Consider the following 14,710-nt stretch of genomic DNA (forward strand, 5'->3'; position numbering starts at 1 on the left):
TGAAAAAAACCACACAAAATAAGATTCATGTCTAACGTATATACATGGAAATTTGGAAATGCATCGCATTCCTTCCATGTACTAAAATTCTTTAGAAAAATATAGTTAGAGCTGCCAAGACTTACATATCACTTAACTATTTTATCTTCCTCCCCTTTCCTTTTGTTTCACTGATTTTATTGTATTTTAGCTCATTTGAATAGAAATTTTACAGGTTGCTTCGTACCACACATACATAAGAAGACTCTGGAGCTCACTGGGACCTCTACCATTTCTCAGATTCAAAACCCTGAAACCAGATATAGAAATACAAACTCATTAGTATCCTAATGCAAACAGTAATATTAAACTTTCTATTGGCAAAACTTTGCAAAGACATTTCATCACAATAACCTTTGATATGTTCTCCAGCTGGAGTATATTTAAAGCTTCTTATTGACATAACTCTGTTAAAGTGCTTTTCAAAGTAGTGCTCAGCAGGCAATTGGTATTGTGCAATATATGTAGTACAAGCTCACATTACAAATGATTTCCCACTCTTAAAACAGTAACTGAAGGAAAGTATCTTAGCAAGGCTAATAAAAACCTATTCAGTGAGTCTGTCTAAGAAATATGCGTTTTTGTTAGTACATTGACTGTACATAATCAGCAGCACTATACAAAACATGTTTCTATGACTAGCTGGATTGGGACTTGTCCTTTTTTGTGATAAGATGTTTATACTCCATAAATCAATTTATAGGCCATACTTAAATACTAGTGTTTGGACTATGCTCTTTATTTTCTTATGTCTATACATGGCTACCTACTCCATAGTTTTCATATACTACTCAGTGCTGTGAAATTCTGCCAAATATTCCTTAAAAATACTTTAAGAAAGGTGAAAAATAAATACTCTCTGGAGCAAAAGTAAAAACAAACAAACAAACAAAAAAAACCCCACAAAACCCCCCCAAAACCAAACCAAAAACCCAACAGAAAAAGAACAAAATATTCAAGGTATTGAAGTGGAATCACTTCTTAGAGAACATAGCCATCATGAGTTGTAGAGAGCAACAGCATTTACTGAAGCTGGCAAATTAGCTAAAGCCAGGCAATATAGAGCAAGACAATATAACTTCTCTTCCCACTTACACATGATCTGATATGATTCAAACAACAAAGTCTTGCAATGTTATTTTTCACAGATACCCTGAAAATTCTCTTGCATCAAAAGCCACTGTTTATGTACTCTTATATATCCATTTACTAATACAACAGATCTACTTACCTATTCTTCCTTTGTCTACAAAGTCATATAGTGATGTTTAGAAAAATGATGAGAATTTTATTTCTAGAAAAATAACCCTTTTTCTTGTGTTCCCTATAGTTCATGCTTTGAGCCAAAACCTACCCCTGAATAACCACAAGAGTCAGCAGCACTGGGAGAAATGGCCAGATATCTGACAGCAGAATTTCTTACTCTCAGGTTGTTGTAAAAAATGCTTATAAAGCATCAGGGAGAGGGAAGGGAGAGGGAGAGGAAGGACAGAGTATGTTTAAAGGAGTTAAACTGAATTACTTGGATGCTGAGATAGGAGATTGGAGAAAACATGCACCTGCCATATATCTTATCCATTTCACTAAAATGATATTCAAAATCAGGCAATGCTGATATTCCCAGAATTTAAATAATAAATAAAAAGAACTTCCAGCTAATTTAATTATTATCGCACTACAGTCTTTATATAACGTGCTATTTACAGGGAAATACAAAAAGTATTTCATTCATACAAGTACTACAAAGACTATATGTGATGCAGAACAGCTTTTACACTAGGCAAGGGTATGGAACCTGGAGTCAAAAATAATAGTGAATTTGCCCCCACTTACCAGTGCAACAGGTGTTCAATGCAAAACAAACTGTTCACTCCCTTTGATTTCAATGCATTTTCTTTAGAAAGCTCCTAACAAAGCATTTTGTCACAGTCATTTTTCTATACTCTCACCAGCAGCACAACATCTTAGGTGAAGGAAAAGCAGTGAGCTGGCTGCAGAGTGGGAATGCAGAGGAATTGGCAAGTGTAGAAAAAGTGGAGAAGCTACAAAAATTTATTTTCCGACAAAATATCTCTCCACAAGCTGTGTAAACTTTTCTTGCTAAAACAAATAACTCTAGAACAAAGATTTTACATTTCCAGTGAAACTCACAGTAACATTTGCCTGTTTTTGCTCTCCCGAAGTCTCAACAAAGAGCCAGCAGATTTCTACTTTCCCAGTTACTTGGGTCAGTAAACTCCCTCATATTCCCTGACTGCAATTTGGATTTTTAAATTAAAAGACAGAATGAAGAAGCAGACTTTTTGGGCTGTTTGAGTAACCTTTGTTTTCTTCAGTAGATTCTCACATTTCACTGCCTAATGTGCACACGCACACGTACGCCCATCCACCACCCACCACTCACATACACACCTCCAACATGTGTGCTCTAGTATACTGACAACAGAACAAAAATTAAGCTGTGCCCATTGCAATCTTGTGACCTGAACAGAGAAGAATAATTTATAGTGGTAAGTCATTATCTTTACCATAACCTTGAAATGCAAAATTGGGTTTGCAAGGACAGCATAAGGTAAAAGAGTTACACCCTTTATCTCAAGCACTCATCCATATTTACAATAAGTATAAGCTTTCTGCTACAGAAGAAGAAGTATTTAGATTGAACACTGTTACAGATTTCCTAAGTGAGGCTAGTTCCAGTTGCCAGTAATTCAAAAGCAAATCTGTTGACTTGGCATTAGGACTCTAAAACAGTGTGATCAAACTTATATAGTAAGAAGGTGTCTGCAGAAATAACATTTATAAACTGTATATACAGTACACAGTACCAGTACATAGAAAATAGATTTTGACTCCATGATCCCCTGTGTGTAAGGCAAGACAATTCTGTCTTCATATGGAGACCACCAGAGGTACAAGCGACAGAGTGGTGCTTAAATCAATATGCAAATCAAGTGCATACAAATTAAAAATCAGAGCAGACAAAAAGTTTTAGATTCTTTTATGTGCTGATCTTGGCTTGCTGAATACACGGGAAGTTATTAAACATCAAATGTACCTTTTTTTTAAAAAACACTAACAACACCTTGATGGCAACAGATATTGTTCAAGTGGCAGCTACCAAAAACAGCTTGAAAAATGTCATAGTACAACATCAGGAACTCTTCAGTTGTACCACACTAATTCATATAGCACTAACCAAAAAAATAAGTATATGAATATTCTATTTCATGCTATTGCTATGCAAGCAACAGCAATACAAATCAGCATACAGAAGGATACCATGTGTTCTGCAATGAAGAACTCAAAGATATTTTCAAGGGCCATTGTTACAAGACTTCAAAGAAACACAAGACTGCCAGAGGCAAAAGTTACTGACGGATGTAAACATCCCTGTTCCATTCTCCCGCATCGTTACGTTTTTTCGATATCACTTCCCCATCCTTGTCACAATATTGGTCCCTTGATTTATGACGACTACGCTGTTTGTTGCATTCATTGTGGTCCTGCTCGCGGTCCCTCTCCTTTGAGCGATGCCTTGATTCTCTGTGTCTGTGATCACTGCTCCCATGGGACTCGTCTCTGTGATTATGATCCCTGTGAGAATCATAGTGGTCACCGTGGTCATGTGAGTAGTCCTCCTTTGGCTCTACATAAGCTGAATCTCTGCTGTCTTGTGTTTCTGAGTCAAAAGTTTCTTGCCTGTGAAGGCCTCTACCACCACTGCGATGGTTGTGGTGTTGGCTTGAGGAAGAGCGGTGCTGGGATTTCTTGATGGGTTCAACTCGTGCTTCCTCTTCAATTTGTGAACCACTGCGTTCAGGGACCGAATGGTCATTCCTCTGGTCTCCTTGAGATCCCTGCTATCAGAACCAGCAGTAAGTTCATGTACGTGAGGTACACACTGAAAAACTTTCTCCAATATCAAATTCAACTAGAAAGTACCATGAAACCAATAAAATTCGAGTACACAACAATCCACTTTGAATCTAAACTAGAAAAAAAACCATTAGAATTCAACTTTTACTGAAAATTCAGTATTATAATACAAACAATTCCTTTCACTCTCATCAGAATGGAGGGTGGCACTTGGGTTATTCTATGACACTTTCATGTCTCTTGTGATGTTTCTGATTATTCCAGTTAGCAGTAAGTGCCACCACCCTCCAAACAAAAAGAGAGCATATGGAAACAAGATAAACTGCAGAAAAATTAGAGAGGACATATCATGCCAGGAAAGGGCAGGTATCAGTCGAGAGTTTACAGACGTCAGCTTGGAAACAGCCACTATGGGAAAGTGATTTTAGTGGGCTGAGGAGGTTGATTACACCGAAGAACCAAAGTACAAAACCTTGGCTCTTTTAGAAAAGCTTATTTTTTAGGAAAAAAAAAGCAATTGAATCTGGTATGAATAAAGTTTGTATTATGATACTAATAGTATCACTGACCTTTTGTTTTCTCAGCAATCATTTCATTTCTTCATGGTAATGAAAAATTAAACTTTGACCTTATAATTTTTAGAGCTTGAGAATATAGACCATTGCCAAGAAAAGCAGGAGGAGAGTGATATTATCACATACAGAATTTCCTAACACACAACTGCTATTAAAAGACTTAAATAAAAATTACCAGGTAATAAACCTACTCTTCACCCGCATAATGCTTTGAAATCACTGCAAAACGAACAAGTGACATTATTTAACTCATCTGGGGGTTTCATTACATTAACCAGCTTTTGTTGCCAAGCCACAGCCAAAGACTTTTCAAGCTTAATTGCAACAATTTTAAGAAATAGTTTATGTTGAAATTGAATTATCCTTCTCATAAAAGGTGAAGAATGTCAAGACAAAATCATCCCTGCTGGCACAAAATTAAAATAGGTTTTAACAGAGGCATTTGTTTGTGAGACTGCTCTGAATTTACCAAAGTTAGGCTTAAGTTTGCCCTTCAATGTTCAGAGTTGTCTAAAAATAAGGATTGCCTCCAGAAAAGTTCATGAACATATCTTCCTTCTGTCTTCTGGAAAAGAGCTAGAAAATTTTGTCCTTCAGCCACACATCCTGGAAGGTGGGTTTTCTAGCAACCCAAAAAGTAAAATGACAGGAAATTGGACAGGAAAAAAATCTGTATTTCATCAGAAACTTATAAAAAGCAACATATTTCAAATCAGCAATTTGATAAATTTGACCAATTTTAATTTTCTAAGAAAGCATTTTATTCTGTAAACTTTCCAGCAACTAGATGGCTTATTCCATGTGTTCCTAATTTGAAAAAAATGGTATAGATGAGAGCAAGGTAACAGGAACAGCAGTCAAATTTCTTGTTTGTTCTTGTTCTTATGATTCTCAAGATGATTCTGATTTGCCAGAAAGGAATGTAGTAATTGTAAACATGAATAGATGTGTTCAAGGTGAAATGAAATGACTCAACAGAGGTGAACTGTAAACGAAATCAAGTGAAAAGTGAGAGTCCAAAGCAGTGCCTGTTTCAATGTGTAAACACAATTTTTATCAGTTCATCACCATGACTGTTTTTAAGGCACATAAATTTGGTATACATATGAAACCCTTTCATTCTCATATGGTCAAATGACACATATGTATGTACCTATATATGATCAGGACTACTAAAAGCCATCATTGCTGTGGTTTGAGAGCAAATGCAAAATGTGAACCTGCTTTGAACACAGTGCTACTTTTACAAGCTCAGATGCATCCTTTCTGCTATGACGAGTACATGTGAAGGAACATAAGGAATGAATTTAGACAGTACCTGCAATTTCAAAACAGTGTAGGGCTGTTGGATTTTATGGGCAAATTCACTTGCCCATAAATGTTACAGGGACACTGAACAGGTAATGTTTGAATCTGGATTAGAGTCTGGCTTTGTGGTTCATAACCACATTAGGGCTCTGATTTGGATTAGATTCTGCTGTGCTGGAATTTTATGGCCCAGTCTCATAAGGCCTTTTGTCTAAAATGGAGAAAGTTTGAGATAAGCCTATTTCATTTTTTAGGCTGTAATTTCAAAGAAGTAGAGGTTCTTAGAAAGAAGTTTAAGGAGTGTTGAAAGAGGAGAGAGAAGTCTGTGTCCACCAAGTGAATTTGCCTTGCTCCCTATTTCCGTGCAGCGGTCCCTGATCGCCTGCACCGTGTGTGTGTGAGGTTGCTCCAGTCTTTTTGGAATTAGTCAACAATTTCCACACGAGTTTGCTGCAAAGCTCTCCATCAGGTGGACAGGAGGTGTATGGTCTTTGCTGATTTAATTTCAAACAGTCCCAGGAGGCCTCACACCTTCAAGCACCTCGTGCCGTGCAACACAGTCAGGATCATTCTATAAAAACACGACTCTGGCAGCTGGCAACACAAATCTTTCTTTACAACGTACACCCAGGACTGAAAAATCATGAAAAACAAGTATGTTTCATTGCAAAGGGGCACTGCATTGGACTTGGGGGAGGATGACTCCAATGCTTTGCAGTGCAGATGTGGCTCCTCCAGGCTAAACAGCTGGTGGTTTGGCCTTTCCCAGCAGAGCAGTCCACAAAAACAGCACAGGCAGAGACTTTAAATTCTCTAAATAGAGGATCTTAACACTGTTGAGAGAATGGGTTATGCCACCATGATAAGGAAATAAAACCATTCTGTGCCAAGACAGTGACTGGCTCAGGTTTTAGATGTCAGCTGAAAATGTATCATAGGAAAATGAAACCAAAACAATGTAAAAGTTCTGTGTTCCATAAGGCACCCCTGTTGATTCACACTTCTGTATTAGCAGACCTACAAACAAACTGTGACACTGCAAATACACTCTCATTTTTAGTCCTTAAAATAAAAATGTTAGTTTGTAAGGAGCACAACATTCAGAAAAGTGTTATTAAAACTCTTGTAATAGTTCCTCCAGAGAACGTGGTTAATAAAATGAGTAAGTGAACTATAAATCCACATCCAAAAGGCATAAAAAAACTTAAGCAAAATAATTAAAAAGTTTACAAAGCAAAAAAAAAGTTTATCTAGCAAGTCTGCACACAATAAAACTGAATTTCATACTCAGAAATTCTTCCAGCTCACAATTTTTTCAGGGCGTTTCAGCTCTGAGGACAGAAAAAAAGGCAGAAATGAACTATAGCTTACAGTCTCTTTTCCTGCAACTGCTTTTGAAAGCAAGAGGAGATACCCTTCAAGGTGGCTAAATTTTTCTTGTTAAAGAACAAAACCGTAAAGTCTGTGGTTTTCTAATGGGAAATTCTTTGACACAAAAAATGATTTTGCAAGACCATAACAAAAACCCCACCATTTTTTTTGTATTTTAATTGGGGTGCAGATACATTTTTTTCTTTGATTTTCTAAAAGGAGCCTTTTTTCTTAGCCAAAGTTATGAATTGCAACTTGCATATGTATGTAACTTATGGGCATATATGGAACTCAGGTAGAAATTTAGATGTATTTAGCCATTATTTTATCTGGGACAGATGTATTATAACCCCCACTGTGATCTTCTCAGCCTCAAGGCAACACTCACTATTTAAGTATCATCTTTAAAGACCTCATTTTATGCCATGCAACAAAAATACAAATGAAAGCATCTCCTTATGCTGAGCACCTTAATATAATTATACAAACAAAAAGTTGAAGGAGAATAGAGGGGACATAATATGCCCATATCAGTGGGCACATCAGTGTAGAGGTGGGAATAATGCCTATTTTTCCCAGCTCGCTAGACAGCGTCCTCCCTGTTCAGAACATTTTGCCTCTCAATGTCTTTCTGCACAACATGTGCAGCAGGACTCAAGTTTTATGTCAGAGTTTGGCTTGAAGGAAATATGTACTTTTCACAGCAGTGGCCAGTGAATAAAAGAACAAAGAAAACACTAGAAGGGCCACTTTGACCTTGAGACTTTACCAATAGAGTCAGTCATTCTCAGCCTCTACAACTCTATAGCCTATGGGAAGATTGGAACAGATTTCCCTCCAACATTTGTGGATCTGCTCTGTACATAACCCAATTTGTCATGTAGGGTCTCTGGGGCTGGGATTTGCCTTTTAGCAATAGTCTGCCCATCAGTCAGAGAGTTACCAGAGGCTGTAATGTGCATAGTATTAGCCCATTTTTATTTCTCTCACTGGATTACATATGACCAGCTACAAAAATGCTTGTGGCTGGTACACATATTACTGGCACAGTGGTGTCCTGGGCACAATAAAACCTGAAGTATTCCACTTCACATCAACATATGTTTTCAGTCAGGCTGGCTAAGTCCTTGAAATCAAAACCAGCCCCCTGGTCAGTACACAAACACATGCTACTATGAATACAATAGTAATAACAATAGCATGCTTGTGTTTGCCTTTTATATTGAAAATGGTTGAATGTTCACTGAAAAAGCTCTTACTCTATCAACAGCAGTGAAAAATATCCAGCATATTCTAGTATCAGCCTACCACTGTGCTTTGGAAGAGGAAGAAGTTGACAGAAAAAAAAGAAGAGATAGTATAAAAACTGTACCTGTAAATTAATATTTGGACCTGGGCTAATAGGAAGAGTGGCTGTTGCAAGTGTGCGAGTGAGAAGCTGGTTAGGAGGATTGCTGCTAGGTGGATGTGTAGCCTTCCAGTAGGCTTCCAGATAGTCAGCAAGGTGTTCACAAGCATCTTCAAGCTGGTTCTCATCAAGAATTACATCGAACATTTCCTGATAAAGGAGAGGTTATAGTGAGAATAATCACCAGCTAAAGGGACATCAGCTAGAGACATTGACCACACTTTCCATTCATCAAAAATGAACCACATTTCTAGTACCTGTATTAAGATATTTTACCTTTTTTGTTTGGTTTTGTTGTTGTTGTTTGTTTTTTGTTTTTCTGAATGCAATTGATACAAAAGACAGCAATCATAACTACCAATAATGTTGCTAAAACAAGTCCTCATGACTTCCACTTAGTAATGCACAAACAGTCAATGAAGACATGAAGAAGCAGCTTGAACAAATCTTAAAACTCAAATATGCAGAAAGAAGTGTTAAATATTGAAGTATTTAGCTATAGGAAAAAAAATGAAACTGCAAGAAAAGGGATCACTCCCTATATCTAGAATAACTAAGAGAACACTAAGACAAACTAAGACCAATAACTAACAACAGTAAGAAACACAAGTAATACAGATACTTCAGTTTCCAAGTGTCGTACAAATACTAGGCAAGAGATTAGTCACATGGTCTAATTTTAGGCTTCTGAAGTTAGGAGGTGAGTTTCCTCCACTTCCTCCCTGTTCAGGGAGCCAGAAGGCATCTTTGAGCGCCTGTGCAGGTCTCTGTGAAGGTCACTGAACTGAACCTTCATTTTCTGGTCTCTTACCCATACTCTTGACAGCTGAGTATGCCGGTAGCAATGCATGTCATGTTTAAAAAACAGTTGGGGTCTCATCACCTCTGCTTTATGGTTGAAACTGAGAGAATTTACTTCAGTGCACATCACCAGAAGAACTGCAGAGCTCTCAGGTACCCCTCAGCTCTTTGCCAAAACTGTGACCAAGAACATCAACAGTAGTGGCCACGGTGATATATGCCCCAGGGGAGCTACTGAAACCATTGGCCTTATCCTAAACTACCAGAGATAAAGCGTAGTCACTGAGAGGGTTCAATTTTAGGCCAAAAACACCCTAAAACTGTCAAGTAAAACAAACATTCAGTTTATTGAAGCACTGAATGTATCAGCGCACATCCTAATAACTGCTTGTGACTAGGACTTTTTTTCTCCCCTGCACCCTTGTGATGAGCCCGGAGTCCTCAGGAGGCATTCTGCAAAAAAGCAATAGTGAAGCATGGCCAGAAGAGGGCAAACATTCCTGAAAATTATGTAATAAACCTTGTGCTTGAAAAGAAAGGCACCTTTCAAAGACAAGACATAAATTAACAGTAACTCACGGGAGGACACTGTGCCAGTTTATCAGCTGCCACCATCTGAACATTAAGGTGTTTGGCCTGAGATTTCCCTCGAGATTTTATCAACCTCTGTAAAACCTGTGAAAAGTAAGACATTAATGAAAGTGACCAAGTTCAGACTTCATGTACATTTATAACCACTTAAAATGTTTACATTTTAAACTGCTCACTTGCGCAGAGCAAAATCTTAATTTGCTGGCTTCAGGAACATTTCCCATGCTCTTTAATCCAGAATGAGCTAATTTTCATTAACTTCCAGACATCTTTTTGTTACAGTCACTAAAAGGTCCCCCTCCTACTTTGCTCTGCTGCTTCTATTTTTTTTTCTAAGTTGAATTTTTTTAATTGATCTCCTGAGTTCTCTTCCCACAAATTCATCCTTTTCTTTCAAATGCCTCTTCGCAAGGTCTGTGCATGGTTTTTTCAAGGAATGTTACAGTTTAGCAATCGTGTGAAAATGTTTCTTTCATTTCTGTATTATTTTGATTCAACAAACCATTAGCATTACTTTACGTGATTGATACTAAAAGTGCAATCCCAACTAAAAAGCCCATTGGAGCTACAGCATCTTTTCCAAAATGGATCTTGGTAACACTAGATCTGAGATACCTTTTTGATTAGTAATACTTCACCATCCAAAGAGAAGCAATAACAATATATAGCCTCTGAACCGGAGTGAAGACATGTGATTATCTGAACTTAAGACCAAAAAATAAAATTAAAAAAAGACTGAAAGAGCATGAAAGTGACTACAATACTTACTTTAGGAGAAGAAATCTTCACATATACTATAATGGGAGCCAGAGAGGTTTTGCTTAGTTGAGCTGGGTGGTTAATGGTATCAGCATCAAGCACTACTAACTGCAGTGTCCTTGCTAATTCAAAAATCCGTTCGATTTCACTTTGAACTTCAGCTGCAGAGAAATAGAAAATTAGAGTTACAAAAATACTAAGAGGTGATTAGTTTGAAGAAATGTAAAAATGTTGTAAACTGGTGTGCTGCTCCTCCTCTGCTTGCAGGAGTTGTTATCTGTGCATGTCCCTGGCCCACTACAGTAATGAATGCAACATTAATGAGAGCATTTCATCCCCGGTTTGCTGCCTTGGCAGGCAGCACAGCCTGCCTCTTTCACCTCACCGATTCCTGCCATTCCAGACTGGAGAGATACTGTTAGTGCCTTCTTACAAAACCTCGGATCATGTATGTAAGAAAAAAAGAGGTATGAATGCCTGCTGCATCAAACAGTAATCTTACTATGCCACAAATTTCCTACATGTAAATAATTTCAGTTCAGACTTTAATCTTAGGCAGTAACGAGTTTGCTCAAACTGGAGTGCCTGAGATAGGCATTAGGAAGTACTGAAGTGCCTATATTAGCAGAAACTCATGTTTTTCCATTTATTTCAACTTATCAAAGCTCTGGAAAACAGTTTCCTTCATATAGTGGCCTCAGTAAAAATTTTGATTATTATGTGTAAAACACTTTTTCAGGAGAAATAACTCAATAATCCAAATAATGCTATGGTGTCTTCCTCACAACCCCAGAAGATCTGGTAAGGTGATTTTCCCAGAGAAAAATCTTCTCTTCTGGTAGTCATGCTCCCAGCTCCTCAGCACCCTGTCTGATTGGCAGTACTTTTCAGGACAAACCTCTCCAAGACAGATGGGCTGCATCCACTTTCACAAGTGGTGTAGAAACTGTCTTCATTCCCCAATGAAACAAAACTGAATCTTGTAATAGCAAAATCATCCTTGAAATGGAATCACATTTTCCTGCTCAAATTTTGCTATAGGCTGGGAAATTACAGAAGCTGGGTGATTTGTGCAAGTCTGCAAAGAAAGTCATCAGGTAGACAAGGCAGTAATTCATAAAGGTTTCCCTTTAAAGGTCGTGCACGCTCCATGAACCAAAATCAGATTAGGTGTCTTGCCCATTCAAGGTAAATATTAGAGGACAACCAACAGAAACTTAAAGGTCAGTAAGAGATACCAAAAACTTAATAGAGAGTTTCTTGAAATTACACTATCAGCCTTTTATCCATTGTACTGGCAAAAGCTTTACTTTTGCTTGGAAACACAATCTATGTGATTAGAGAGGGTCTCTTTCAAGACATGTGAAGAGATCGATTTTTGATATCTTAGAATAGCAACTGAATAAATCAGGTACCATAATAAGGCTGCAAAATTTCCAAGAGAGAGCAAGGCATCCCAGCTAGTTTAGCTCAGTGTTTTGGTTCCAGATCAATAGGTGATTGCTATGGTCATTTTATAAATGAAGTAACCTCTAAATGGTCACCAGAAAAATCTATATATGATATCCTTTATTGGAGGAGGTTGACATTGTTTTGGATCTATTAGAGGTCACTTCCAAATGTTTGTAGTTATCTCCAGTTTTAGGTGAGTACATGCCAATCAGCCATTTACAACAGCAAACATCGTGAGGTGTGCATGGCCTGTGGAAAGCATTAGTGCATGCTTTTCTGCTGGTCAATGAAAACACTGTGGCCCAGCTGCTGTCTAAATTAGGACCACATTTTTTAAGGGAGAACTGATGGTTCTTGGCACATTCATGATTACATTTTCTGCAACTCTGCTGTGTAGAGACACTGCTGAAGTCACTGAACACTGTTGTCTCAGAGTTTTGGTAAAAGATAGTCGATAATCTATGCCTAATTTAAGTCCAAATGACAACTAGAATAAACATATCAGAGATAACTTGTCATGCTGTTCTGATGACAAGTTTGGATTCCTTTCCTGCAATTTCAAACCAGGCTCAACACTTCAGTCAGTATAACAATATCAGTTAATGTATCATTTAAAAACCATTCCAGACTGCTAAAAAACCCTTGTTCAAGACAATTTATAACCAGCAAAATCCGCCTCTATGCCATTGTATCATAATTTTTTCTGGGATAGCAGTATTTGCTACTTGCTTCTTCTTGCTGGAAGCACTTTTCTGCCACTATAGAACACATCTCTGTGGACTAGATTTCCTGATATACTTTTTGAATCACCCTTTGCCAGAGCATGCCTCAGGATATGTTCTATTGTGAAATATACCCAGGGCAATAACTGCAGGTAACTATGGCTCTATGAACCAATAGTTTCCACTTGAATCTGAAGATGGAGAGATGTCTTTTTCATCGACTAAAAAGTATTTCAGTACTTATTTTTCTAAACTTGAATGTAGGAGAGAAGGTCAAGGAACTACACTGCGTGATTGGTGAACTGATATATGTGCCTCATATATCATGTGTGCCCACTCAAGAATGGATGGGAAAAATGCCAGAGACTGATGAAGAGGTCCCTATCTCCTGTTCCTTAGAGCACTTCTTCAGCATCTGGAAAAGCTTTCATTTCACTTGAAATCTTCTTTGAATTCAAGCTTTACACATAAGATTGTGCCAATTACTTACATAATAGTAGCTTCTCTTTTTAGATGACAAAGACTTTATCTACTGCTATAGCTTTGGTTTTCATCTTTCTTTAGTAACATCTCTCAAAAACCTAATTCTATACCCATAGATTCCTTCACAACAAGACACTCAACACAAATCTTCTCTCAGACGTTTGCCCAAAGTAAGCAAAGAACTCGAAATGTCATCTGGGGATAGTAACACAAATGTCACTGATAGTTAAAATAGGGAGCTGAGAACAGTGACAGAGGGGTATCTTCAAAGCAGCACAGCAATAGCTTTGCAATCTTCCCACCTCCATGAATACTGTCTATTTAGAATAATGTCCCTTCTTATGTACTGGAGAGGCATAACTGGAGTGAACTTATAACATTAAACTCCAATAAATTGTATTTGCAAATCATGAGAGGCATAAAAATAATTAGATCTACTATGACAACCATCATGAAATGCTGGCAGCCCAGCTACAACACTCAAACCCAGAAATCAGCTATCAAATTTTAAAGTCACCCTTACAATCTATTTCATATGGCCTCCTTAGTAACCAGAAAGCAAACATATTTTAAATGACAGGAGCATGTAACTAATTATCCCATACAACTCTAAGAAACAGTAAGTACACATCTCCCAGACATCTTTACATATAGCACATTTAAACTTATTTCCAAATATTAATTCTCAACATCCTTACTGCGCCTTGAAATGAAATTCAGTGCAGTGAGAGCACTAGTAAAGGGCTTATCCCATTATGGGGGCAGACAAATATTCTTTACACCAGGTGGACCTTACAAGTGAATTTCAAGCAAAAGTCTTTAACAGTTCATTACAATAATCTCACCTGAAGTAAAGGCAAAAACACAACAACACTGCATTTTATCTATGTCAATTCACTAGTAACATGGTGAACTATGGTGGAATTTAGAGTCACTTATATAATGCCATGGTAAAAGAACATTCTCTATGCTCCACAGTTGGAGAAACATAACCCTCCTTCAGACTTGGGCTGAAAGCATCCATAGCAGCCAGGAGTCACTGGGACACTCAGCTTGACAGAGCAGTGGCTATGTCAGCACTTTGTTTTAGGAAGACCCTGATGAGATGGAAGTTTCATGACAGGGATGAGACACAAAATGGACATGCTTCTGGCCTGCAAAGGCCAAATTAGAACCACAAAATATTGCTTAAAAGCAGCAAAGAGACTTTGGTCTTCACAAGGAGCAGTGAGGTTCACAAACTGTCAACTGTGCACAGTATGACTTTTATATCCTATTTAATTTGACCTTGGCTACTGTCTATGGTATCAGTGGTTCTGTTT

General features: G+C 37.7%; 1 protein-coding gene across 9 annotated transcripts in view; it reads right to left on the reverse strand.

The window, feature by feature from the left end:
* Nucleotides 1-1,698: 1,698 nt before the first annotated feature.
* CACNB2 (calcium voltage-gated channel auxiliary subunit beta 2) overlaps nucleotides 1,699-14,710 on the reverse strand; it is a 250,893-nt gene continuing 237,881 nt past the window's right edge. For 5 of the 9 annotated variants that reach the window (XM_027720501.2, XM_027720498.2, XM_039388496.1 and 2 more), the window contains 4 exons: nucleotides 10,741-10,892; nucleotides 9,961-10,056; nucleotides 8,545-8,730; nucleotides 1,699-3,902 (listed from right to left, as the gene is read on the reverse strand). In XM_027720501.2, the coding sequence (XP_027576302.1) occupies nucleotides 3,411-3,902; nucleotides 8,545-8,730; nucleotides 9,961-10,056; nucleotides 10,741-10,892 (926 nt within the window). In that variant the 3' untranslated portion in view covers nucleotides 1,699-3,410. The other 4 variants (XM_027720503.2, XM_027720499.2, XM_027720505.2 and 1 more) reach the window with 2 other exon arrangements.

The sequence above is a fragment of the Pipra filicauda genome, unplaced genomic scaffold, assembly GCF_003945595.2.
Source record: "Pipra filicauda isolate LSUMZ 115617 unplaced genomic scaffold, ASM394559v2 scaffold65_size3143899_pilon, whole genome shotgun sequence".
Lineage (NCBI taxonomy): Eukaryota > Metazoa > Chordata > Aves > Passeriformes > Pipridae > Pipra > Pipra filicauda.